This window comes from Parasteatoda tepidariorum, chromosome 6 (genome assembly GCF_982258835.1).
Source record: "Parasteatoda tepidariorum strain Cologne lab strain chromosome 6, Ptep-v5.0, whole genome shotgun sequence".
In the NCBI taxonomy this organism is placed as follows: domain Eukaryota; kingdom Metazoa; phylum Arthropoda; class Arachnida; order Araneae; family Theridiidae; genus Parasteatoda; species Parasteatoda tepidariorum.
The window spans coordinates 42,903,167-42,929,628 of record NC_141760.1 but is presented as its reverse complement, the minus strand read 5'-3'; the positions used below and the strand labels follow the sequence as shown (position 1 = coordinate 42,929,628).

The 26,462-nt window shown below is 28.0% G+C and overlaps 1 protein-coding gene across 5 annotated transcripts in view; it reads right to left on the bottom strand.

The window, feature by feature from the left end:
- The window catches only part of LOC107445688 (dual oxidase maturation factor 1), a 116,718-nt gene that overhangs the window by 5,427 nt on the left and 84,829 nt on the right, over nt 1-26,462 (bottom strand). For 3 of the 5 annotated variants that reach the window (XM_087165748.1, XM_087165746.1, XM_087165747.1), the window contains 4 exons: nt 11,067-11,201; nt 3,890-3,952; nt 2,276-2,429; nt 604-815 (listed from right to left, as the gene is read on the bottom strand). In XM_087165748.1, the coding sequence (XP_087021874.1) occupies nt 604-815; nt 2,276-2,429; nt 3,890-3,952; nt 11,067-11,201 (564 nt within the window). Of the gene's footprint in view, nt 1-603; nt 816-2,275; nt 2,433-3,889; nt 3,953-11,066; nt 11,202-26,462 lie in introns of all 5 variants that reach the window. The other 2 variants (XM_087165744.1, XM_087165745.1) reach the window with 1 other exon arrangement.

Below are 26,462 nucleotides of genomic sequence, written 5' to 3'. Positions count from 1 at the left end.
TTTGATTAGGAGAGTGGTCAAAATTTTGACCCCTTTAATGTTCGTTTTACTTTTTGTGTATTTCACCACAGCTCGAGCACTTGTAAAGTGAATTAAAAAATTTTTTTCACACAATTACAAAATTCGCTTATCTAAAGCCAATTCCTTGCAAAATATAATTTAATAAAGATTTATTTATATTTATTATTTTTTTTAAATTGATATCGAAAAAAAACTTTGAATTGTAAGGTGTACAATTTTTTACGTCATCTTAAAAATACAATTTTATGTGGCGAAACACAAAATTTTAGCGAAATCGGTTGAATAATTCCTGAGAGTATTTTCTGCACTAATTAATTAGCATATTTGAGGTCACCCCCTTCAACCCTTAAGATATCGTGACGAACCGATCATTAGATCAAAAGTTATTCAGGGTTGTCCATTTATTATTTTTTTGTGCACTGTCATATCACATGTCATATTACAATCCAAATGTATTTGTCATTAAAAGTTTAAAAAAATCAATCAAATATCAATTTTTTTTTACATATGTTATAAAGTACAAGCTTTCAAATTGTTTCTCCAAATGCAAATTAAAACGCACTTTTGGTGCAGCTTGCTTACCTGCGCTCATGAGAAGCCAAAAGCACCAACCATATGTGAAGCGCAACACCTGGGATTCGAAGTGGATAATTAGGGGTACCTTTGGCAGCAACAGGGTGTATAAGCCATTACAGCACAGAATGAGAATTCCAGTCAAAAACATCATGTAAGCGCCGTATCTAGGAACCATGCATAGAAGGATGTTCATCAGCATCCACATTGCAAAGGCTGTCCTGTTTGGAAGAAACAGACGGTGACTTATCAGGCATTTCGTACATAAGACAATCATCTCAAGACATCAACTACATGGCGTATCATAGAGATATCTCAAAACTTAATGAACCAGCAAAATAAACACTTCGAGGCATATAAAATAATGATTCACCAAATCGTTGAAAATCGTATCTTAAACTGGGGACAATTATTTTATTAGTACATTGTCGATACGTATGCGAAAATTGAAACCAAACGCTTCCTCTGTATTAGAATAAATCGAATCAAATTGCGTTCGGAAGAATGCATTTGATTAAGGGATACAATAACTAATGATGATAACATTAATCCAAATGATTTTGGGAAAATTATTCTACTACCGATAACATTTACGGATTCCAAGGCACATGAATGAATAATGATATGATGCAATGACACATGTTCGCGCATATGGACGACCAGATTTATTAATTATATTCACATGCAATATTATGTGAGATGAAATTAAAGAACTTGTTGCCTGGACAATTGTCATCGGATCATCTTGATATTACCGCACGTGTGTTCAAACAAAAATTAAAATCTTTACTTGATGTCATTGTGAAACTTTTGTTTAGGGACAAAGAATATTATGTGTCCAGAAGCTCCTGAATATGCATACTTACAACGAAATGGGAAATAGTTAATTTTTTCTCCCTAACATATGAACAAAAATCCACATTAAAATGACGTAAATTATTTTCATTTAAATGCAATTCAGATAGGTGGCATTGCAACGCACCAGAGGGTAATAATTCATAAAAATAAACCAAAATTTTTTTTAAAGTAAATTAATGAACAGCTAAAAGCTAAAAATTATAAGTAAAGTGCATAGAAGCTGCCCATGAATAAAAATTATCTGTTTCTTTAATGCGTATTGAGGTAATCAAAACAACAACATGGACAGTTAATTTTTGTTCATTCATATTATTAAGTGAAAAATCCAAGTTTTACGAAAATTTATAAACTGATAGACAGGAAAAACTATTTAACATAGTTCACTAAAATTTTGAATTCGTATTTAAAGGATTTAACATCTTGACTAACCTCTTTATTAAATATTGGGGCTAGTTCATTTCCAGATAGCGATTTTGTCTTATTTTTCTGAAGTAAGTTATCTGAATGCTTAAAAAAGAAAACTTTTTGTGTTTTTAATTAATCCAATTGGACTAGATCGTAGTAATCAAAAATGAGATCATTAACTGAAAAATTATTTAAGATGTAACATACTTTATTTTTAAAGGCCTTTACTACTCCAGACAATATAACTTTTTTCCAACTTACATCTGTATTGTGTTTAAACATCAGATTGTTTTTATTATACTTTGTATAGATTATTGCATTGCAAGTCTCGATAATAGCATTACAATGAAATGAAATTCATTGATTTAAAAAAATAAATGTGAGTACTACATACATATGTTTCAAAAATAAAAGTTACCACAGTAGAATGCAAGTATAGTATCCAGCTTTCCGGTACTTTCCACCCCATGAGAATCCTTCCATATTTTGACTAAGATATTCAGCTATGGTCAAAATGGGGAAAGGCAGGCCCTTCACTAACGCTTCTCGAAACTCCATCTGAAGTTGCCTAGCTGCTTTGAAAAGTAGGATTAGAAAGAAAATGAGTAATACAGTTTCAAAAGCAAGGATACGAGAGGGAATTGAAAAAAAAAGTGCAATTAGGTTTAAAAAAGAAAAGAAAAAACTGAAAAAGAAATTGAGGAACAGTTTAAACGTTTCATTATTTGTAATTTACTGCAAATTCCTATAACAAATATGCAATTTAGGTGTCACTAGTTAATATTTAAGCGAAGAAAAAACTAAAACGTAATCGAAATGTCATTGTGCTTGACCGAGGGAGGCCGAAATGAAACCTTCTTGATGGCTGGAGGAAACAGGGAGAAAAGATTATTAGAAACAAAACAAAGTTCTCTCAGGCAGTCAAACTGGTTTTGAAGGCTTTCATCCAATTTTTTCTTACTAGTGATTTGACAAATTTTGATAGCGTTTTTACCTGGCTAAAATATCAATTATAAATATATATATATATATATATATATATATATATATATATATATATATATATATATATATATATATATATATATATATATATATATATATATATATATATGTCATAAAATTAGTATCTACTAATCATCGCTTGGATTCGAACCCAGTTTACCTCTTTGGTAGGCGAACTTTCTATCCCCTGAGCCCCCACTTTCTTTCTAATTGAGCCATCTCTGAGCCACCAGGTTCTTTTTAATTTATTATCATTATCTTTTTAATTTTAAACATTTTCTTCTTTTTTGATAAGCATTGGAAATTGTTTCGTGCAGTGCTAGGATATGCACCGAGCGCAGTGTGAAGATCTCTGCTTTATAGTATTATAAAGTAACTCGTAATATATTGACTTATTTGTGATAAAGGTATTTTGTCTCAATTTAAAAATTATTAAATAGAAAAAAAAATTTTTGAAAATAATATTTGCTTTTACAATAATGTATCTTTTCTTTTACAATAAATTATGAAGAAAACTGTGTTTATTCAACGTACTCAAATGAAATAAAGAAAATAGCTTTAAAATTCTAAAACAATATCAAGAATTAACTTCTCACACCATTAAAAATGAATCTCTTTGGCGAAAAAGATTTAACGAGGTTTTATAGTGATTCAAAACTAAATTAGACCTTCAAAAACAAGTCTGCGGATGAAGTTGCAGTAGTAATTTAGCAAAATTATTATAATAATAAAAATAGTAAGCATGCATAATTGATAGAAACCCTACAGCATTTTTAACTATATAACATTGTTCGAATCTGCTGAGACCCAAAATATGGTGTTAAATTTAAAAAAAATGTTACCGTCATTTTTAAACTTTATAACACGATGCTACTTTCAACTTTGAACAGAAACATGATTCAATTTAGCAGTTCATTAAGGTTACAGTAAAATTTTCACCATATTATGGTTAAGGTTACAGACATTAGGATTCTCAGATATTCCGAGAATGCTTTTAAAATTTTCCGTTGATACTCCTTATACTTACGTCCCATCCATCCAAATCTTTCATTGTAATTTATGTCATCACTATTCTTGTGAATTGGTTTAGCTGAAAAGTAAGAGAAAGAAATATTTTTTAATATTCGGCATTTTCAATTTTTATTCAAATAAACAAATGATTGAAAAAATTTAGTGGACGAAGATTTTAAGAAACATTTACGAAAAAAATTGAGATTTCACGAGAAAAGATGCTATTTTAGTATTTTTTAACTGTAGAACATCATTAATTTTGCTAAGTATTAAATTTCGGGGAGCTAAATGAATGAATGAAGGTACTGACAGCCTATTAGTGTTTTTCGGGGAAATAAAGAACCAAGTGTAGTTAGCAATGAAGGAAGATATAGAAAACCTGTTTTTTTAGCAACATATTAAGAAGGATTAAAAAATATAAACAAAGCATGAGTCAACATATAATTAAATCTAATTTGCTCGAATTCTCTGAAATACCACTTAAAACTTCTACACATTTAAAATCAATAAAAATTGTGTTGTTCATAATTTCTTTTATGCTTCAGTGTTGTTTAGTAATAATTTTATGAATTAATTTTAACAAGAAAATAATAATTTTTAAACTTATAACAAATAAAATAGAAACAGCCGGGTAGACACTTTAGTATCTAATTCAATACTAACAACTGGAGTTAAACTATTTGAAGATAGCTATTTGAATAGCATGTCATAAATATTTAAAATATTAAATAATATCGATTGTTTTAACATAGTTCTTGACATGATGAGTTATTGGCGACAGACTGAGATTTACCTTTTTATTTATTATAGTAACCTTTATACAATGCAAGAATGAAAGTTTAAAATATTGCATAATGGTTTTTCGTTATTGCTGCCCTTAATAAGTAAATTTTATTCGAAACTTAGCTTACAAAGACAACGATAACAAGATAGAGTATTTCCATACATTGTAACAGAGCACTTAACTATTTTGAAGCATTGGTCAAATGAGTCAATGCTTTTTTAGAATTATGATCTTTTTATAAGGGTTGTGAGTTTGTAACAGTTATTCAGGTCAATTTCTGTCTGTCTCTAATTAGCACTCTACTAATTATGGAAATAGCGCAAATTATCAGGTAAGTTCTGTTCATCTCTAGTCAGTAATATATATTCTGATTCTAAAAATGGCAGAAAATATAAGATTAATTTCTGTTCATCTCTAATTAGCACTTCTGTACTAATTATGGAAACAGCACAAAATATCAAGTAAGTTCTGTCCACCTCTAGTCTGTAATATATATTCTGATTTTAAGAATGGCACAAAATATAAGGTTAATTTCTGTCCATCTCTAATTAGCACTCTCTATACTAATTACGGAAATAGCACAAAATATCAGGTAAGTTCTGTTTATCTCTAGCCAGTAATATATATTCTGATTTTAAAAATGGCACAAAATATAAGATTAATTTCTGTTCATCTCTAATTAGCACTTCTGTACTAATTATGGAAACAGCACAAAATATCAAGTTCTGTCCACCTCTAGTCTGTAATATATATTCTGATTTTAAGAATGACACAAAATATAAGGATAATTTCTGTTCATCTCTAATTAGCACTCTCTGTACTAATTACGGAAATAGCACAAAATATCAGGTAAGTTCTGTTTATCTCTAGCCAGTAATATATATTCTGATTTTAAAAATGGCACAAAATATAAGATTAATTTCTGTTTATCTCTAATTAGCACTTCTGTACTAATTATGGAAACAGCACAAAATATCAAGTAAGTTCTGTCCATCTTTAGTCAACGATATCTATACTATTTACGAAAGTGATAGAAAATATCAAGAGGAAGACAAGTCCCAATTTTGAGAAAAAGAGCGTTTATAATATTTTTGATATTTAAGTTACAACAATGAATGGTGCTTTTTGTGCTCATATGAAAAAGCAAACATTAAAAAAATATATTGACATTTCATCTTGGTGGAACAATCTCGCTAAATCGGCGATTTTAAAAACAAAAGTTTACTAAATTGCTAAATATTTAAACCATTTTTCCGTTTTTAAAGTCATGATATTTTTTTTTAGCAAGATAGTATATTTAGTTTAAAATTAAAGCTTTTCAGTTTTTCTAGACAAAAACCTTTAACTAACCTTTTCAACGAAAAACTATAATATAATTCCGAAAAATAAAGTTTTAAAATTTATGCTACAGTTTAGGCTTATAAAAATAGGCAAAAATTGAGAATTTTTCATCGATTTTAATAATTTGGTAAAATCCTGCCAATTAGAGATTTTATAAAAATGTATTAAAATTTTTTAAATATTTAAAATATTTTTGCGTACACAAACAGTTTAAAATTAAATATATATATTACTGTTGACAATTGATTGAACTGACTAAAGGGAAAAAAAAGAGGAATTTGCAGCTGCAAATAATAGCTATCATCGGTCATGAAAAGATAAAAGAATAGAATACAAGAATCTTACAAGAACGAGTTTTTAATTAAAATGGATGGTAAATAATTGCCCGAAATCTAAATAGCTGCCGTTACATAACTGTATTGCAAATTTAAATATGTGTTTCGTGTGAATAATTAACCGCGGTATGTTCACTTGTCCTTCGAAATAAATTCAGACCACAGTTGTCCTTGATTGTGAATCAATCTTATTTTGTCTTTTGTTCATAAGGTGATTAATAGAAATTAAAACAGAAATCAAATCGATATATTTTATTCCATGAAGTGATTCGTTAGATTGATTATACAGATCTTACACAACATGAATAATTAAAGACTAGTTGCACACGTGAGTATATTTACTAATACTTTATCAATGAAAAGGAAATGGATTTATGTAATCAGACATATAGGAGGAAGTTTCATCAATGAAAATATAATTGGTGTGTTTAACCAGTATGGAATGTGTTATATCAATGCAAATATTATCGGCGTATTTAAATTCTTTTTTTATATAATCTGCAAGTTTTAATGTAACTCTGTTCTTTTGTTTCCTAAATTTTTTTTGCATTCATACGTTATTCAGAGAGTAAGAGGACTATTTTCATTTTAATGTATGATGCTGTTTTCGTACTTATAAATTAATTAGTTTTTTTTCTATTTTTTGTTTTTATTTTATTCACTGAAATGTATTCTAAATTTTACTAAGCTTTAACTATTAACACAGTAAGTATTTATAAACTTTACAAGCAATAAAAATACTTGCAGCATTAAAATGTAAAACATGGTAACTAGGCTCAAAAGAATACATTTTAATGAATAAAATAAAGAAAAAGAAATTTAAAAATATTAATTATTTAATGAAGAAATTTCGTTTCTTTCTCAACCCGTAGGTCATCATAAAGGAAATCAGATCGCTTTTCTAACCGGACCTTTAAAGTTTCGCGATTAAAATTTGTAATTATTCTATTATTTTGATAATAAACAAAATCATTAAAAAAGTAATTATTTTAACCAATAGAAGTGTAGAGAAACTTTTTAAAATATCTGTTAATTTTGGTGAAATCCTTGATTTTTATATTTTCAGTAAACTCTAATTATAATTGATATTTATGTGTTTTGTGATAAAAAAAAAGATATTGTAAACTATGGAAAAATAGTTTGATTTTGTACTAAGCAAATAAATTTGTAAAAGCTTCAGTAACTCAGTTTTTTTATATTATTTAAAATTTCTCAAGAAACACTAAAGGAATTATTTTATAACTTGAGAGAGGTGAATAACAATGCGAAATTTCTTATACTTATCAATAAAAATTCAGACTTAAAGAGGTTTGGGAAACGAACGCAATAAATTACGAACGAAAAAAGAGTAATTTTGAACACTCTATGCAAGAAAGTATAGCAATAAGTTTGGGATTTGTATCTCAGATGGATTAAAAGGGGAGGGGGCTACTGGGAGTATAGACGCAGGTCACTAAGAAGTTGTATTTTTTAAAAGAAAGCTTTGATTGATAAGGGGTTTTCTACAAATACGAGTGCGATTGTTTTTGTTTTCCAGTGGCACCATCTATGGCCAAGAAATCGACTTCTGTCAAACCCATACGTCACACCCGTTTATAGGGCGAACCCATTCATACATCCACAGATCGTAATTTTGACCTGAATCAGAGAACGATCAATCTCCAATCCAGTTCCTCCAGAGGTATTGATTTGTTATGGGAACATGGAGGACTTTACGACTCGACGGATTTAACGTGTATCAGTCACCATTTAGTACACAGCGAGACTTCGGGGTTCGAACCCACGATCTCTCGGACATGGGCCCAGCACCCTACCGATCAGGCTACTTGGGAACCGGAAATGTCCTCATACTCGGATAGGCCCCTCTTTCCTTTTATCAGGCCTGCCAACTACTATGCTTTTTGAAAAATATTTTAGAGCGGTAGACATTTAAAAACAAAAGCTTTTAGAATTTTTGGTATTTTTACCGACTCTTTAAAAGCCTCACCACGAAAGAGCTCGAACAAAGTGACGCTCCATATGAACATTTAAATCATTCATATGTAGTAGTGTGGAAATTAAGTTTAAATGAATAAAAAATAATACATTAAACCATAGATATAGCTAACATTAGAATAAATTAGACACTAGAAAAACTAGAACACTAGAAAAAAAGCCGAAAGAAGTTGCCTATCCAGTGTTATGACCTATTCTGTAGCACACGAACAAACAATTCATAATAGGGTAGCGACTCGAGCTGTGAATGAAGATATTTTCAGGCCTGGGTTACTATGTTAGTTTTAATCCTGATGATTTGCCCTAACTCTCATAAAAGTTTGTCTTAACATTTAAGTGACCCCTTGTTATAAATGACTTTCTTGAACTTGTACATTTCGATAAAAAAAGACTAAAAATGACAGTCCAAAAAATTGTCCCCACTGTCAATGAAATAATTAATCCATTTATTGACCTTTTAGTTTTATCGGAAGAAAGTTAACTGGTATTTAGATATTTCATAAAAATGTGTGTTTGCATATTGCGAAATATAGCTTACGAAATTAACAGGATGGGTAGCCGAATCTTCCAACAAAACCCTTTAGTACTTTTTAAGCACTCAAATTTTTTTTAAAGCACTATATACATTAACAAAATGCAAAATAATGTTAAAAAACTACATGATCATGATAAAATAACTAGTTTCTGACGAAGAACTCTTTTCTTGATTATATTAACCACCATAAAAAGATCGAAAGATTTTTCGGTTCGAAAAATGAGGGTGGAAAATGAAACCTGAAATTGCGAATATCTTATAAAATACAACAGAGTGGCACATAAGAGTGCTAGAATCTCACCAAACCCAGCACAATCGACGCTTTTGCGGACTCGCAAGTATTTCATCAAACATGTAAAATGATTGGCTCTTTCATACGCTATGGACCGACGGTGCGCCGAAATAGACTGAATTGTGAAAACGTTGAGTAAACCAATCTGAAAAGCAATTTTTGCATAATACGTGGTGAAAATAGACACGGTAAAGAAAAAAAAAATCTCTTTTTCGAAAAGGGAAAATCAAACACTTTTTAAAAAACACCCAATGAAAAAAGCACCTTTGAGGGCTTTTAAAAAACGAAAATCGGAAATAAGCACCTTTAAGCACTACTTAAAAATATTACGCACCATGTTTAAAACGGTATATTTGTTCGGCTTCAATCGATTTAGGTTTAAAATAAGTTAGTTTTTTTTAATTTATTGTAATTTACAGAGAGCAAACAAAAGAAAATCATCAAAAGTAAATAAAGTATAGAATCAAAATTTCTATGATGTAGGGGCGTATCCGTGATGATGCAGCCGACGGAAGAAAAAAAATGCAAATTTTCGATACTTTTCAAATATTTTTATTTTTCATAAATAAAACGATTATTCTTTGAGATTATAGCTATGCGCGGTGGGCAACAATTGTTTAAAAGAAAGAAAGGTGTGTTCAAACATTAACCTAACATTGTTCGGGCGTTACCGTCATCCGCTTTTTTAATGGAAAAAATGGGAAATTAAATTTTAGATGAAAGTGTGAGAAAGGATTTCGTAGAATAAAAGATTAGGCATAAACACTTTATGCAACCACCAGACGTGAGATTAATAGTTTTGAAATTTGTGTTAGTTATTTTTTTAATATGTCATTTGATTAAATAAATTCCTTGACTGACCCATATGATTTCGTCAATGCTTTTAAAAATTTCGATAATTATAGGATTTAACAGATTGTAGCGAGAAGTGAAAATTATAAAAACATGCTTTAATTTTCAATACAAGATTTAATTAGGGCTTAGTTTTTTTCATTTCATGTCGATGATGTATTATTTGAAATGTAGGATATTCGAAAATATGCATAGTTTTAGAAGTTCGAAAGCTGAAAATTCTTTACAATTACGCAATTATTTAATTTAACCTACATTTTGATAATCTTATTTTTCATTTTCAATCAAAATATCGGCAAAATGTGTATATTATGCAACAATTATAATAATTTATAAAATAATTTTAAAGAAATTTAAATTTTTATCATGTTAATTATTTATACACAAACTTAGGGTAAAAATTAAGATTTTCATAATATACTTTGAAAAAATCTACACTGCTCAAAAAAATTAGGGGAGCCATGTGCTCCCCTAATTTTTTTGAGCAGTGTATATACATATATATATATGCATAGATATACATTGCTCAAAAAAATTAGGGGAGCACATGGCTCCCCTAATTTTTTTGAGCAGTGTATTTCGGGTAATAAAAAAAAAATGCATGTTCAATTAATTTTACGTGTTGTCAACTGGTAAAGGTTTCTATGTGGTTTGCTCAGAAGACTAATAATTTCTGATGTTTTTAAATAAGATTTTTGCATTTGACCTAAATTTTAAATCTAAAAATATTGACATACATCTTAAAATAGATTTAACTAGATCTGTTTGAAAAGCTTAATGGGCAAATTAAAGGAAAAATTAAAACCACTTTTCAGTTTCATCAAAAATCTAAAAAGACATTTATAATTTTTTTATCTCCTTTTACAGTGAATGATTTTGCTAGTGATTCGTCAGATTTCGTTAAAACTGATTGTCAGGACAAGTTTTATCCCCTTTTTTATTGATGGATCAATACCTTTGTTATACTCTGTATATTAAGGGTGTTGATTGAGGAACACTCTGTATATATTTATAGAAAATCAATTCAGTTATTTTTTTTAGTATATTTTTAGAGCTTACCTTGTAATGTTACATTAACACTGCTTAAGCCTATCCTGACACTTATATCAGCGAACAGCTTTTCTCTGGAAAATGCTCTGTATGGAGAACTGATAGAAGCTTCAGATACGTGCCAATCAGTTCCATAATTCGTCACTGAAAAATAAACAGAAAAAAAAATTAAAGTTTAATTTTTAAAAAACCATCCTAAAAGCTAAAAATATACATTAGAAGTAATAGTGGTAATTTATGTCACGTTAGAGCTTCACAATGGACAACTGGTGATGATTTGGGAAATATCTAAGGATGATCCGAAGACATGGCATCGCAATTTTGATCCTCTACAGAGGGGATGGTTCCTTCCACTTTGGTAGCCCGGTTTTATGTTTTTAAATTGAATTCTGGTACATGCTTCAAATGTGAGGACTCAAATACTTTAAAATTAACTGTTGTTAGAGTCCATGACTTTAATTAACTATAGAGTTTAATGACTGCAGGAATCAAATACAAGATTATATACTACATATATATAATCTTTACTATCAACAGTACGTATTCTTGGTAAGAGACGCAAACAAATGGTATCAAAATCTGATGCAAAAACAAAAGAAGAGGGACAAAAACTTCAGCAGATAAGTCTTAATTTATAATGTTGAGAACTGATAGGCTAAAAAATTCATTCATTGAAAAAGGAACAAATAACATAAAACAAAAGAAAAATGAAAGTTATTTAGAAAAAAATGGAGTACAGTGTAGCACAGTGGGACGGAATAGTGTTGCCGAAAACAAAATAAAATAATAAAGTAAACAATTGTGGAGGATGTGGAGCTAAAATTCGTGCGTGGGAACTCATGTTGTAATGTAATCTACCTTTAAGTATTTATCGCACATGAGCAATTTTCAAAAAGGTTTTCGATGTAAAAAAAAATGTCTAAAAGAAAGCATACAATCTTGTGTTCTTTAGAAACTTCTACAAACATCACCAGCTTCTGTCAGTGTGCGGGTGGGTAACCATTTTGATCAGCCTGCTTAGAGAATGAAGATCCCCATTCCCCGTTAAACTGTACTACCGTAAAGTGCTCGACTTCCTGCGCAGGTCGTCGGTCCTTCAAAGCGGAGGAGCCATCCTCTCTGAAGAAGATCAAAATTGTGATGGTATGTCTTGTTTTCCGGACTGTATCCAACAGCTCTAGTGGGACAACTACTATTACCTTTCAATTCACCTTTTTATTCTATTAATTATTTTTCAAATCCTCGATCGTTTTTTCATACCATTATATAATACCATAAGAAAGTCTCAGGTTTAAACATTGAAAAAAAAATTGACAAATACTAGTCGCAGAAGTTTTACTTCATTAAATAAAATATGAACCAGAATCTTTGCAACATCGGGATATACAGTAGATCCAAATGAACGTGCATCAATTTATTTCAAATCGGATTGATTTAATTATCCTAACAAAGAAGTTTTATACACTATCTCTCATTCTCATAATGTCAGTAAATGATACAACTTTTAATTTTATTACGATAAAAACGTTATTTTAATTCGCAGAATTTTAAGGAACAGAAATATTTTTTATAAATTCTATAATTTAATTTATCCAACATTTCTTGATATCGATACATATTGTTTGAGAAAATTTCTACTTTTTTATGTTCCTTTCGTGATAAGTTATCATAAGTTATATTTTCAGGGGATCTATTCTTTTCCTTTTTATTCCTTTGCTCAAATTAAACTTTTTTGCATAAAACTTATTTTAATTTTAAAGTTTTTAGAATTAACTAATGAATAATATAGTTCGTTAATTTTTCAATAACTACTCAATTATTTATTACAAATCTACCAGCATGATAATCAATTTTAATAAGATAAACACCACACTTGGTTGTAATGTTTTAGAGATTTAGTGTTTCAATTCTTAAAAAACTATTATTGAGCATTAATAATGCTATTTTAAATTAATTTCTATATAATTTCAGAAAATATTAAATATGACCATTTGTTTTAGGAAGTAAAATAAATTTCAAAATTAAAATCTACAAATATTTCATAAATACCAGCATTAAATATGGATATACAACTAGTTAGGGTGGCATTGAAAATGAACAGTCATGCTTTAATCCTAAAACAAAGATGAAACACCCTTTCGTACATTTTTTGTCTGACACTCTAGTTGCAAGTAAAAATATGTTTTGGTATTTTTAAATATAAAAAAAATACTCCAATTGTTAATAAAAAAACATCTGTTAGATTATCGGAATTATATTTGTACTGAAATATGAAACCTAAAAAAAGTAGCTTGACATTTTTTTTCATTCATATACATAAATTTATCAATAATTGATTTTAAATATAAAAGAAATTTCAATGATGAATAAATGTTTCTCTTAAATCTAAATAAGTGCAAATTTGAAGAAAAAAAATTGGAAGTCAGCTATGCTTAGAAGATTTTATCTTTACACAGAAAAAGACACCAGTGTTTCATGCTGTATTTCATAAGCTTAAATTATTAAAATACTAAATATAATAATTTTAACTTATTTTGTCTTAAATTAATACAAAATAATAAAAAAAATATGAAAAATATGTTTTATAAAAATTCAGCTTATAAGGGTTAAATCTAGGCAATAAAGAGATTGGTTATAATTGAATAAAAATTTAATTGCACAACAGCCAAAAGTGGCTAGATTTTGTCAAATACAAAAGACATTACTTTCTCAAAGTAAGAAAAATAGCGTAATGTAGCAAACTGAGTTATAAGAAAAAATTAAAAGTCGATACAAACAAAGTAAGAGGAGTCACTACTATGCAGCTATCACGAGAACTCCCCACTGAAAATCTAACGTTGACTATTGCTAAGGTAACTAGAGTTACATAATTTCTAATGAGAAAGAATTTAAGATATAACAAGAGTCTTCCAATCTAAACCAATACGAAACAGTTAACACCACATCCGTATTCGATGTGTGGACCACAGAAACACGAATGATATCTGGAGGAACTCTCCTGATAGCCAGATAGTATTATCAATATATTGCTTAGTGTTCAAGTAACAGGTGTTTATAAGAGAAAGGTAAGTCCTCTGATGAAACATTAAATGAATACATAGTTAAAATAATTTATATAGTTTAATAACATGAAATTAAAAAGGGAAATTGCGTTGGAGAAAATTTTAATACAGTTTTTAAATGGACAGTGGCACGTGATCAGTAAATTTCCCTGAAGGTCAGTTTTTTTTCCAGTTCGGCACGCATTATAATCAGCTCAGATAATGCAAACAATCATTTTTGAATCAAGTCGTGCTAAAATGTTAGACGCCGTAACCTCGAATTCTTTCAATCGTAATTTCGTTTAAATGTTCACAAAAAAAAAAAATCGCTATTTAAATTTTTGTCACTAATGTTACTATTGCTAGTAACAAAGAGATTTACGGAAGAAAATTCTAGATTCGAAACATTATTACGTAATGCGTGATATGCGTAGTTAATTAGTTTTTAGACTTATAAATTAATAATATTACTAAAATAATTTTGTAAAAAGTTTCCCTGGATGTATGTGCGAAGTCACTCTTAAGGAAAAAGATTGATTTCACGTGTTTGTCTTTTATGGTGACAAATTTAAAATAAAAATAAATACCTAACAATTTAAAAATGACTAAAATATTTTGTTAAATTTTTTCCCTCAATTTTGCAATTATACTCTTCAACAAATATTTAGAAGTATAGAGATGTCTACGCTGACATCACTTCACTTACTTGTCTACTGGAAATCTATCAATGATCAAAGAGTTGCAGATAATCAATAGAAATACGCTTCTAGTAGGATGTGGATAGGAATCGTCCAATAAGAATTGTGCAAACAAAAATTGATTTATTACATTTGGTGACGGAGTTCAGCCTCTGATTTGGAAATGTCTCTGTAATTTACCCTGATAATCGTATTTGTAATGTTTCTAGCCTAATGCCAAGATTCGGAAACTAAAATAAATTCTCTAATGCAATCCTATGCTTAAAATCTAACTCGTATTTGAAAAAAAAAAGGATAAGAAAAACGTTTAAGATAAACTAAACATAAAGAAGTTTAATTTTATTTTTTAATCATATTTTAAAGTTCAAGAATTAGAATTTTAATACAAAAACAAAACTATTTTTTTAGGAAGGTCATATTTATAAATATATGTTTAAATATGTCGCTAGTGACACCAATACATTTCAGTTATATTGTTCCAAATCTAAATTCTTCTAAATATTAGAGTTAGTGTTGTTTCAATTTAAGCAACTAACAACATATTTTTGACCCGAGGTTCTAAGGTTTATTTTTTTTTTTAAATTTTCTACTTCTATTTGGTTGTACTGACTCTAACTGGATTAAAATGTATTTAAATCTATTACTCAATACAACAATATTTTCATACAAAGTTGTTGAATTTTATAATTAAATGATTTACTTAATTTTATCGCCTTTTATAAACAGTCGAACCAATGGACGGAATTATTTAAATTATGCTGGAATTCTTATAGCTTTAAGCCTAGCCTGGAACTCCTGCATTAAGACTAATAATTTAGTTTTCGAGCAAATTGTTCAGTTTAAATATTTGGCAACAATTGTAAAAATTATTAAAATAAATATTGATATTAAGAATAGAATCAATATGAATTACAGATGCTATTATAGACAATGAAGCCAGTTTATATCGAAACATGTAAACAGTGAAATAAATATATTGATGTAATTAATAAGATCATTAGTTTCATATGGTAGAGGGTATTGGATAATGAAAGAATCATATGTGGAGAAACAGATAATCTTAAAACTGGAAACATATCTTGAGAATTTTTTTTCTTCTTTTGAGCAGTAAAGGAAAAAGGAATCTAGAGAATAGAATATTATGAGAAATTACAACAAAAATTTAGAGAACATTATATACTAAATTAAAGCTTCATGCATGCACACAGGTATGGCGATGAAAACCTGGTGAATAAAACAGCATTTTAAAGTCAAAAGTGAAGAAGAAAGGGTGGCAGGCCACGCATAAAGTTACAAAACAATATGGAAAACAGCGAAAAATAAGCTGGCAGAAACTGGTGAACTAGAACTTAGGAAAAAAGTGAGATCTTCTTGAATGAAATTAGCTCTCGTTCAAAGTAAATGGCAAGATAAAACCATGAAAAATTTCAACAGTAAGCCTATCAGTAAATGGCTATCAATGCCAACTTAAGTTTGCAGTCTCATATTACTATTACTTTAATTTTTATTATAACTAATTTTATTATAGGCTACTAACAAAACACGTGATAGAAAAGAAAAAAAAATGCATCAAACTGATAAATTACGCATGTAGTGCACCCACAAAAAAAGAAAAATAAATAAATAAACCGACCCCCCAAGTAACTTTTGATCTAATGATCGGATCTTCACGTTCTAGGACTTAATGGTTCAAGAATGCGACTTTAAATATGCTAATTACTTAGCAACGACAATATTTTAAGGTACGAAATCAGACGCAAAAACGTACTTTCTCTGAATAAACATACCGTTTTCAGGACGAATTCAGACTTGTGAAAACCCAAAATATAAGAGGAAGCTGCAATCTGGAAAATATGGCCTCCACAATTTTGCTTGCAATGTGACCCAAAGTTTGAACCACTTTATACTAATTTTACTTTTTGCTTACTTCGTTATTTCGCTTTGATTATTCGTTATAACTTTCTCATTGAATTTAAAATTTTTTGCTCACATTTATAAAATTCGTTTATCCGAAGATAATTCCGTGGAAAAAAAATACTTTCAGTAAATATTTATTATTTATTTTATCTAATAATTTTCGAAAAAGGTCTATATTGTCAAATTTTGAATTGTATGGCATACAAACTTTTTTACATCTTTTTAAAAAATACAAGATTACAATGGCAAAATACAAAATTTGAGGGAAATAGCACCTATTTCCCTCAAATTTTGTATTTTGCCATATTGAGTTACTGAGAAATCGAATTTTTAGGAGATGATTTTTTTGAAAATTCGATTTTTCAGAAGCTAACGTATTTTTTTCCTTCTTGTTTTGCGTGATGTACATAAATAGTTTTTTTTAACGAGAACAATTGCCTTCCCCAGTTATAATGAAATATATTTCATGTTTCTCCCATGTTATGTTGTATCATTCCCTCAAAGAGTTTACCTTTTCAGACAAATACGGGTTCCATAACCCCAAGGCTCAGTGCTCTTTCTTTTTATTCATTCATTTAATTATTTATTTTCATGTTTTTTGCTTTCAACTTAATTATAACCCTGTTTAGTTATCTCGAATAACAGTGCAATCAATTCCTGCTTTTTTTGCTGCTGAACTTGATTTTTAATTTAAATTCAAAGCAACCTTGCAATCGTCTGTCTTCTCATTTTGTTTAAGAAAGGTTTAAGTAAAGGGCAACATTTAACTTCGCTACTTACAGTATACAATGTGCCTTAGTTTGGGTCCGGTGTCGCTGCATCCGATACTTATGTTTTATTTAATCAATATTATACCTAAATTTGTACTGAAATTTGTTCTTATAATTTGTTCTCATAATTGATTTTGAAATTGATTTATATGCTTTGCATTGTAATTTCACGTTGTTATTATAGGACTGTAAGGCAGATACGCACTGTTGTGAATTTTTGTAAGTGACTCATATATATTTATTAGTTCTAAGCTAAATAAATTTTTAAGGTCCTTTCTATGAATTTTGTTACGTGATGATTCAATATTCATGGATACGTTTATTCCATGTAAAACGGTAAATTGAATATAATATTTGGAAAATTATAAAATTAAGTGCAAATTTTGACAACAAATCTTCAGAAATGCCTGAATACTATATGGCTGAAAGTTTTCGAAAGTTCCCTAATCTCAAAGTATTTTAAAATGAAAGTTTCCAGAAAGGTCAGGTCACTCCGTAAACCTTTCATCTATGTATTTTTTCAAAAATGAAGTCTGCAGAATATACACAATAGAGGTAAAACATTGAAATTTCATCAATAACTAAAAAAACTCATTAAAGCCTAAAAATTCAATATATCAAATCTCTTTCAGTACTAGAGTATTGATACTTTCAGCAGTATGCATATAGTTTGTGGATTCTAAAGTCATAAGGTATTCTCTTGTAACAGTGAATTAAAAACTACCTATTCTAGGGAGTGTAAAATTATATTCGTGTGAGGAAAATATCGAAAATTCTTCTGAAATTTCATATTTTATGTTGTTTAATTCCCGAAAGTTATTCTCCATATGTTGTTAGTGCTTTATTTTATTATTTAAATATTAGTTTGCTATCCCATGTGTGTACATTTTTTTTACTTAACTCAGGCTAAGATTCTAAATATGCAGGATATACCATAAAGGATTCTTTAATTACATTTATTTAGAATCCTTCTAAAAAATGTCGTCAAAAAATAAACAGCAGGCATCTAAAATTAATTTTCCTGCCAAAAAGAAAAAAAAAACACAAAAGTGCTTTTAAAATCTAACAATTATTGCTAAAAATGGTGGAAATGAAAACATCTAAAGTTTGCAAAAGTGTTTTTACCCACTACTATAAATCAATCACACAAAAATATGTATAAAAGATCTATAAGTTCAGCAGTTATGCTTTTATTTGTTGGTGAAGTATGCACCTGTTTAGAAAATTCTTATTTTAATTATTGTTATACTACTACTATGTAAAATCTTTAAAATCCACAGCACAAGTTGGCATTTATACCAGCTTGTTATGAGAGAGGTGCATCATAAAAGAATTGAAGGTTGGTTTGCATGATTGAATAGTAGAGCAATTTATGTTTATTCATGCTCTATGTTTTTGTAAACTAGTACAGTTTGTGTCTTCATGTACATGATTTATCTGGTTTGGGGTAATATGATGATCAGCCTCTTTTTTAAACTGTTGCGAGATTGTTTTTGGTTAAATAAAATTAATTTTTACATGAGAAATGTTTCTGTTTATTTCGCTGACAGAAATTTGTAAGGGATCTATTTGGAAACAATGGTAATGAACAATTCGAAAACTCAGGTGAAAAATTTTACAATTAGGGAGCATGTGGCTTATCATTGTAACGGCTCAAGTTCTTCCATTGTAATCTTTCATGAATTGGTGCATAAATCTCTAAAGTGGTTTTTTAGTGATTTTCATTATTGTATTGTGGCAGTTAATTCAATTAAACTTAAAAAACTTAAGCTTAAAAACTTCCCTTCAAATATTACTCCTGTAAATATTTGTATAAATTTTCATTGCGATCAAAAACGAATTTAAACCTTAGTATTTCCTAGTAAAGATTTTGAAAACACTGTTTTTCTCTACATTTTATCCATTTATAATTATATATATATTTTTTTTTAAAAAAAGAGGGTAAAAAGAAGCCTTAAAAATGAATAACATTACAGTTTCTGAACTTGTAATGTTATTCAGTTTCAACTTCTGACGAATCATTATTTGTATCTTATTTTTAATAAATCTTTTTCATTCAAAAAGTTTATTATATGATATCCAATATCATTTATAATTTTTATTTTATATTTCATTCACAATAGTTAAAGCAATATTATATTTTTTAACTGCATGGAATTGAAAGTGATTCGTCTTTAAGGGGTATTTTTTAACTTAATTCTTTGATGTATGGTTCAATATCTTTGATTTTTACAGTTCATTCTGGTGTTTGAAAATTTATATCAATAAATAAAATTACTTACAATTACAAAAATAATAAATACAGAAAGCTGGATGTTGTTGGGTCTATCAGATTTTTTAGATGATTTTTCTTGTATCGAGAAGTTGATTTTCGTTATCGTTTATCTATTGTTGATTAACCAACAGGTTTTTCGAAAACTGTCGCCTAAATTGACAATTACGTATTACGCTATATAGTAACATGAAATGGATTTTATAATTTAAATATTGTTGATTTGATTGCTGATTTGAAAAGTCAAAGAAAAATGGAAGATAGAAAGGTACTATTTGCTGCGTTCTGCTTAGGAAACTAAATATATATTTCGTTACAACGCTTTTCAACAGAGTGCGTTGTCGACTGGAAGAATTAAAACATTTCCAACAGCATAAAAAGCCATTCGTACTTAAAGAATATTGAGCATCTATTTTGGCGGCACTACGTTATTGTACAAATTTTAATTATTTTGTAACATATTTTTGCAAATTTTTTCAATTAATAGATAGAATGGAGTTGAATATTTTTGTAAGTAACTTTGAAAGTTGGTAAGAATAATTTATGGTTTAATAAGTAGAATACTGAAAATCGATGTTTCTATCTCTTTTCGTTTTTCTTTCATCAATTTTTCCAGTCATAGGTCATTTTTGAGACACTCCTTAATCACATACACGTCACAAGAGATGACACTTTCAACCAAATAACATACAATACAAAAACTATGAAATTTTCAAAGTTTCAAGAACTATTTTGACTAATCGCAGCTGAAGTAACTAATCAATTACTACAACTAATTAACAACTTTTATAGCTATAAACAAATGAATTTAAGTAATTTAAAAAGATACATTAAATATAAGATAGATGAACTGTGATGTCTTAAATTCTGATGAAAGTTTTGTAAAAATTATTTTGTTTTAAAAATTTCTGCTTTATTTTACTTACACTGAAAAAAACATCTTGCAAGAATTAAGTAAGCGAATTAAAAAAACAACAAGTGTTTAAAAATTTGAACATTTTAATTGAAATTATGCAAACTAGGAGGTGATTATTGCGAATAGTTGGTTAGTTAATAGTTATACCAAACTATTTCCGTAGCTAATGTTAATATTTCACAAAAAGAGTTATTTGATTTTCAAAAACCTGCGAGAAAACGTTGTTTCATAATTCAATAATAAAATCATATGTTCAATAGTCTGATGTAAGTTAAAGCTTCTTTAGTACAAGTTATTTTTTTAAAAAGCTTTCTATAGCCTTTGAGTTTTTTAAGTTTCACACAAATAGTATTTTTACTTTTATGGGATGTTAAAAAAATTATTTTCTTATCTCAAATGTTAGAGAGTAATAAAAAGAACAATTATTTTTCAAAAATCTGAGTCAATGCCGCTCTCCGATTCGATAGTAATATATTCAATTCTTAAATAGTTTGATACAAACTGTAATAAAATCTTTCACTTCTAATTATTTTAAAGAGAGCTTTCTATCTACTTTGAACATCAATTGCTATCTTAATTACTTTCAATAAATCGGATTCTTTCAGGATTTGCAATGAAACGGGTCAATTATCAATTTAAATGTTTTTTTGCAATAGCGCGAGAAATTCCTGACCGAGTAAACGAGAGAAAAACTGTTCGACTATTATATGATGGTACAGGTCTTTTATTTGTAGCTTTATTTTCGATGAAAAACAAAGTTTTAATTCTAAAATACACCTTTTATTGTTAAAAATGATGATAAAAGAATTAATAAAAAGGGGTTGAAATTACTTTTGCTATTTTAACATCCCTAACAGTTTTTTTTTAACAATTAAAAGAGCGCTATATTTTTTATAAGAAGAATAAGAGAAGTAATTAATTCAAAACATTATTATATATATTTGTAACAGAAGAAATTTTGATTTCGTATTAATATGAATAACAATGTTTTGTTCTGTTTTTTTAAAGACTAAAGACACACGAACTACACAAAAGTAGCGTAAATTTGATTCAAATTTTTAAAATTAAAAAAAAAATTTAATCTAATTCTTTGACCATTTGCAAAATTTTGACTAGCAATAACTCCTCAGAAAAAGAAGTTATTGTTTATTAAATTTTTTTTTTCAAAATTTAGTATGCAATAGCATAACTTGATAAAAGTGACTAGCTAACAAATATTTTAAAAGCTAATTATTTCACAAAATATATGGTCATTTAACACTAATTTTAATACTTTAATAGTTAAGATCAATTAGAAAAAAGACACATATACTATTTCGATTGCTAAAGAGACCTTGAGATCATGTTCAGTTTTAATGGAAATTTTTGTTTAGTTTTTTCCTGGAAAATTTTGCCTCTCAGCCAATCACAAATTGTTACCCATACGTTTCAAATGATTGACAACGTTACATATAACTCTAATTGGTCTAAATTTTTAAAAAAATGTTTTTTTTTCTTGATCACCAAAAGAGAAGTTCTGAAATATAACGGAATAAAGTGTTCCAAATGATTCTAAGCGTTTTAAGCGATTTATTCCTTTTCAACATAAGAATCAATTTTGTAGAATTTTGTCTACTGAAATTTGTATTTCTACCTTCAAAATGCTGAATATTAATAAAATTGAAAAATTACGAGTAATTCTTCTCACTAAATAAAGGAAGCAAACAATCTACGATTATTTACTTCTTTCCCTAAAAGTTATGCTCCTTAATTAAAAGTCAATGGATAAGTAAAAGAAAAATGGCTGATATCTTTTATATAGCAGAATTCAATCTAAAATATGACTAATAATCTTTATTTTCAATCAAGTATTTTTAAGAATAGTTTTCTCTCAAATACTTTTAATCATATTTTATAAGTAATCTTTAATATATTTTATTACAATTTTTAGTAAAATGTTTTTATCATAAATGAATATCATTAATTCTTTTAATATAATTTTTAATAAAATGCTTTTATCATACATGAATATCATTAATTTTCTTAATATAATTTTCAATATCAATAAATGAATACATTTTTAATATAAAAGAATTTTATCATAAATGAATTTTAGTCAAAGCAATTAATCAGCATTTACAACTAATTAACAACCTTTATAGTTATAAGCAAATGATAAAACGGTTTAGGGAAAAAACGGTTAATGTCCATTTTTTACAAAAATGCCGTTAAATGTAATTACACAGTGAAAATGGGCTGCACTTCGGAAAAACCTTTCTTTTGCAAACAATAAAAATCAGCTCATATGGACATAAACCATTCTTCACCTGTGGTCTTCAATTTTTAGTCAAGCATTTTAATCTTAAATTAATAAATTTTTATTCGACTTTATAAAAGTATTAATTTTAATTAAAGAATAATTCCTTAAAAAGCCTTCAAAAGTTTTGAATGCAAACAAATTTTAATATTGAATTAAGAACTATATAGAGATTTACGTGGTTTTCGTAAATATTGACGCTATTCATTAACAATGAAAAAGAAAAAAAAAGTAAAATTTTTAAAAAATTTAGTTGTAACATGTTAACGGTTTAAATAAATAATAAAAAACAGCTTTTAAAATGAAAAAAAGAGTCACTTTAAGCATTCAAGTAATCAAACAATCGTGTCCTTAACATCAAAACGTGATAAAATCTAGTTTCACTACTTAATTACCTTTAAGATAAACATTTCTAAACATTAAATGAAACATAAATGCTTTGTTTAAACATGTTTAGACTATAAAATTCAAGGAAATATGCAAGATTTGTTTTTTTATTTTTACTTTTAGAAAAAAAAATGTTATTTTGTATTTTAATAATGCTCGAAAAGGAATTTTAAAAAAATGTCAAGGAGGATTATATACTAAATAGTCCTTTTTTGCTAAGTTTTTATTACATAACTACGAATAACTATGCATAGTTTATTGAAGGGTGTTACTTTCATTAGGTGTATTTTTTCACTTATTTGAATTTAATATGCATCCAAAAATGCATAGTAAGAATTTCGAAGATGTAAGGGCAACTGTCGCCAATTATGTTTAGTATACATTCAATAGAGTTGCATAATAGTGAGAGAGGAAAATAATTAAAAAGATTTACTCAAAAAAATTTTTGTATTAATAATCGGATTTATACGTAATAAGGGTCAACTTTAATGTTCCGAGGGAGTCTATCTGAAATATTCTTAAAAATCAATAATGTCTGTTGCTAATTAACTTGTGCTGACGATATTTTAGTTGCGATATCAGACAGAAAAAATGTACTTTTTTAAAAAAATAATAACGTCTTTTTCTCGATGGTTTTGGATTCCGGACACCAAAAATATGAAGGATAGCACTTATCTAGAAAATGGGATTCCAATAACTTTCTCGGTACTTTTCCGTTACCGGGAAGCAAGGAAATAAAACTAAATTTTTTTAAATTTTTAATTCTTTTTAATATTTTTATTTTAATTTTTATGTATTTGAAAATAAATTAAATAAAAGAAATTTTATAAAAAGTTGGCGGAGATCTACATTTTTTCGCAGGTGCCCGGCGAACCGAAAAGTATCTTTTCTCCGAAAAGCTATGGAAATGATTCACAAATTAACGCAGAATGTCAACAAAAAAAGGGCGGAAGCATCGATAGTAAGTTCTAAATGTCAGATTAAATTTTATAGACAATGATAATCTAAAATGAATAAATATAAAAGGCATTTGCTCAACAGATCATGCTAAAATTTAATTTGAAGCTTACCACGTGTCAGTTGCAAATGGTAAGTAAAGAGTACTTTGTAAGTTCAATACATTTCATACAAGAGAAATGTATTTACTTCAAATATTGTGCTTATTACTGTTTGTAATAATTTAGTACATGTAAATTTGATATTCGAGTACTATCGAAATACCAGACTGTTTCGATCTATGTACAAGCATATTACTTAAACAAGACTATTATAATACTATATTTTAGAATGTGATGAACGAGCGGAACAAGCACACATCCCGAAACGACCAGGTTCTGCAAAAGTTATTCAGGGGGGTAGGTAGTGCGATTGATAGAGACAAGGAAGCTGTAGTCAGACCCTCAGTTAAATATTTAAATTATGTTTTATATGAGAGCTGTCATGAACAGACACCACCATCTATTGGTAAAAGTTTGAACTATTTTTATTCCAGAGCTCAGCTTCTTGTCAGTTTTATAACGTTAATCCTAAATTTCGATGGCAATCGTTTGTCAGGATGAACTCTTCGTTGGTCTAAAGATAACTTTATAATTATAAACTTGTACATTTCAACACAGAAATAATTATTACGATTAACAAGTAGAATAAAACTCTCTACAGAACCCAGTTTTTAGAAACTGTTTCAGTATTTATTTAAATAAATTCACAAATCTCTACTACGAAGAAAAATAGGAAAGCACAAAAATATAAAGTTTTTGACGGGTTCTTTTAGGTTTTTTTTTGAGATTAGAAATTCTGTAATTAATACTTGAAATGCATAGATGCATTTCAAGTATTAATTACAGAATTTATATATTTTTCCTTGTCATATTCACTACAGTCTATAAAATTTGTTAAGCAATAGTGCTGAACAAGCAAGTTCTTAATGAAAGTCAAAACTATTTTGCGTTTCGATGAAACAATTTTATTTCCTTTCAATCAATGATTTCGTAAAATAGCTTTAACTTTATCATGTATTTTTTTTGTTTGTAATAAGTCGAGCTACAGACATTAAATTAATGTATATCAGTTCTTTTTAACTCTTTTTTTTTGCGAGCAAAATTCAAAAGCATTATTTTTTTGTTTCTTTGTTTACTGACAGCGCATATTTTATGCACATTAGAATCAAATAATGGTTTCATTGCAAAAACGTTTCGTCTAAAGAACAAGCACATTTTTAATAATATATTTACATTAATTCTGTAAAACAATAACTATTACGACAGTTTCACAAAGCTTTTCGTACAACTACAGTTCGGTTTTTAAAAATGTATTTATTTCACCGAAACACCGCAAACGGTGTCAACTATACACCGAAATGTTTTACAGAGTGGAAAAAAACACTAAACTAAAAAGGAAAAAGAAAAAAAGAAAACGTAACATAAGTAATAAAAAAGACACTTTCAGGAAAAACATTTTTTAAAGTGAACTAAATAGAAAAAACGGCTGCACTTTAATTTAGAACAAAAGTTTTGTTAACCAATTTAGTCTAAAAACCATTCAAAAATATGCCACGAACTTTGAATGATTTCTCTCAACTATAGTTCAGCAGTAACCGGTATAAATATCGCTTAAGTTGGTTAATTATCTTTCTTTTTTTAAAATTATGGATTGAAATACTGTTGTAGGGGAAACGTTTCAAATATAGTTACGATTAGGAATGAAATGTATTTTTTAGAAGTTTTTAGAAAAACTAATTTACACCTGTTAAAAAATGTTAAAAATCTATAATTTTCATATAAATTATAATTTTACACAGAAAAATTATTTTAATGAGTACAAATTTTTTAGTTTTTTTTTAAAACTAAATTTTAAAAAAAACTATTTTAGGTATTTATTTCTATTACGGTAAATTACTCGCTTACGTAAACTTTTTATTCTTAGTCAATTTTAAAATTTTGATCACCACTTTAAGAATACTAAATATATAATTCTATAATATACATATGAACTGCTCGTCTCTTGTAATTAGCTTCTTCGCATCTAAAATTAAGGCTAAATAAAAGATTTTCCGGGGTTGTCCATCGATTACTTGTTTTCAAGAGTACTAGGATCTTTCTCATAACACAA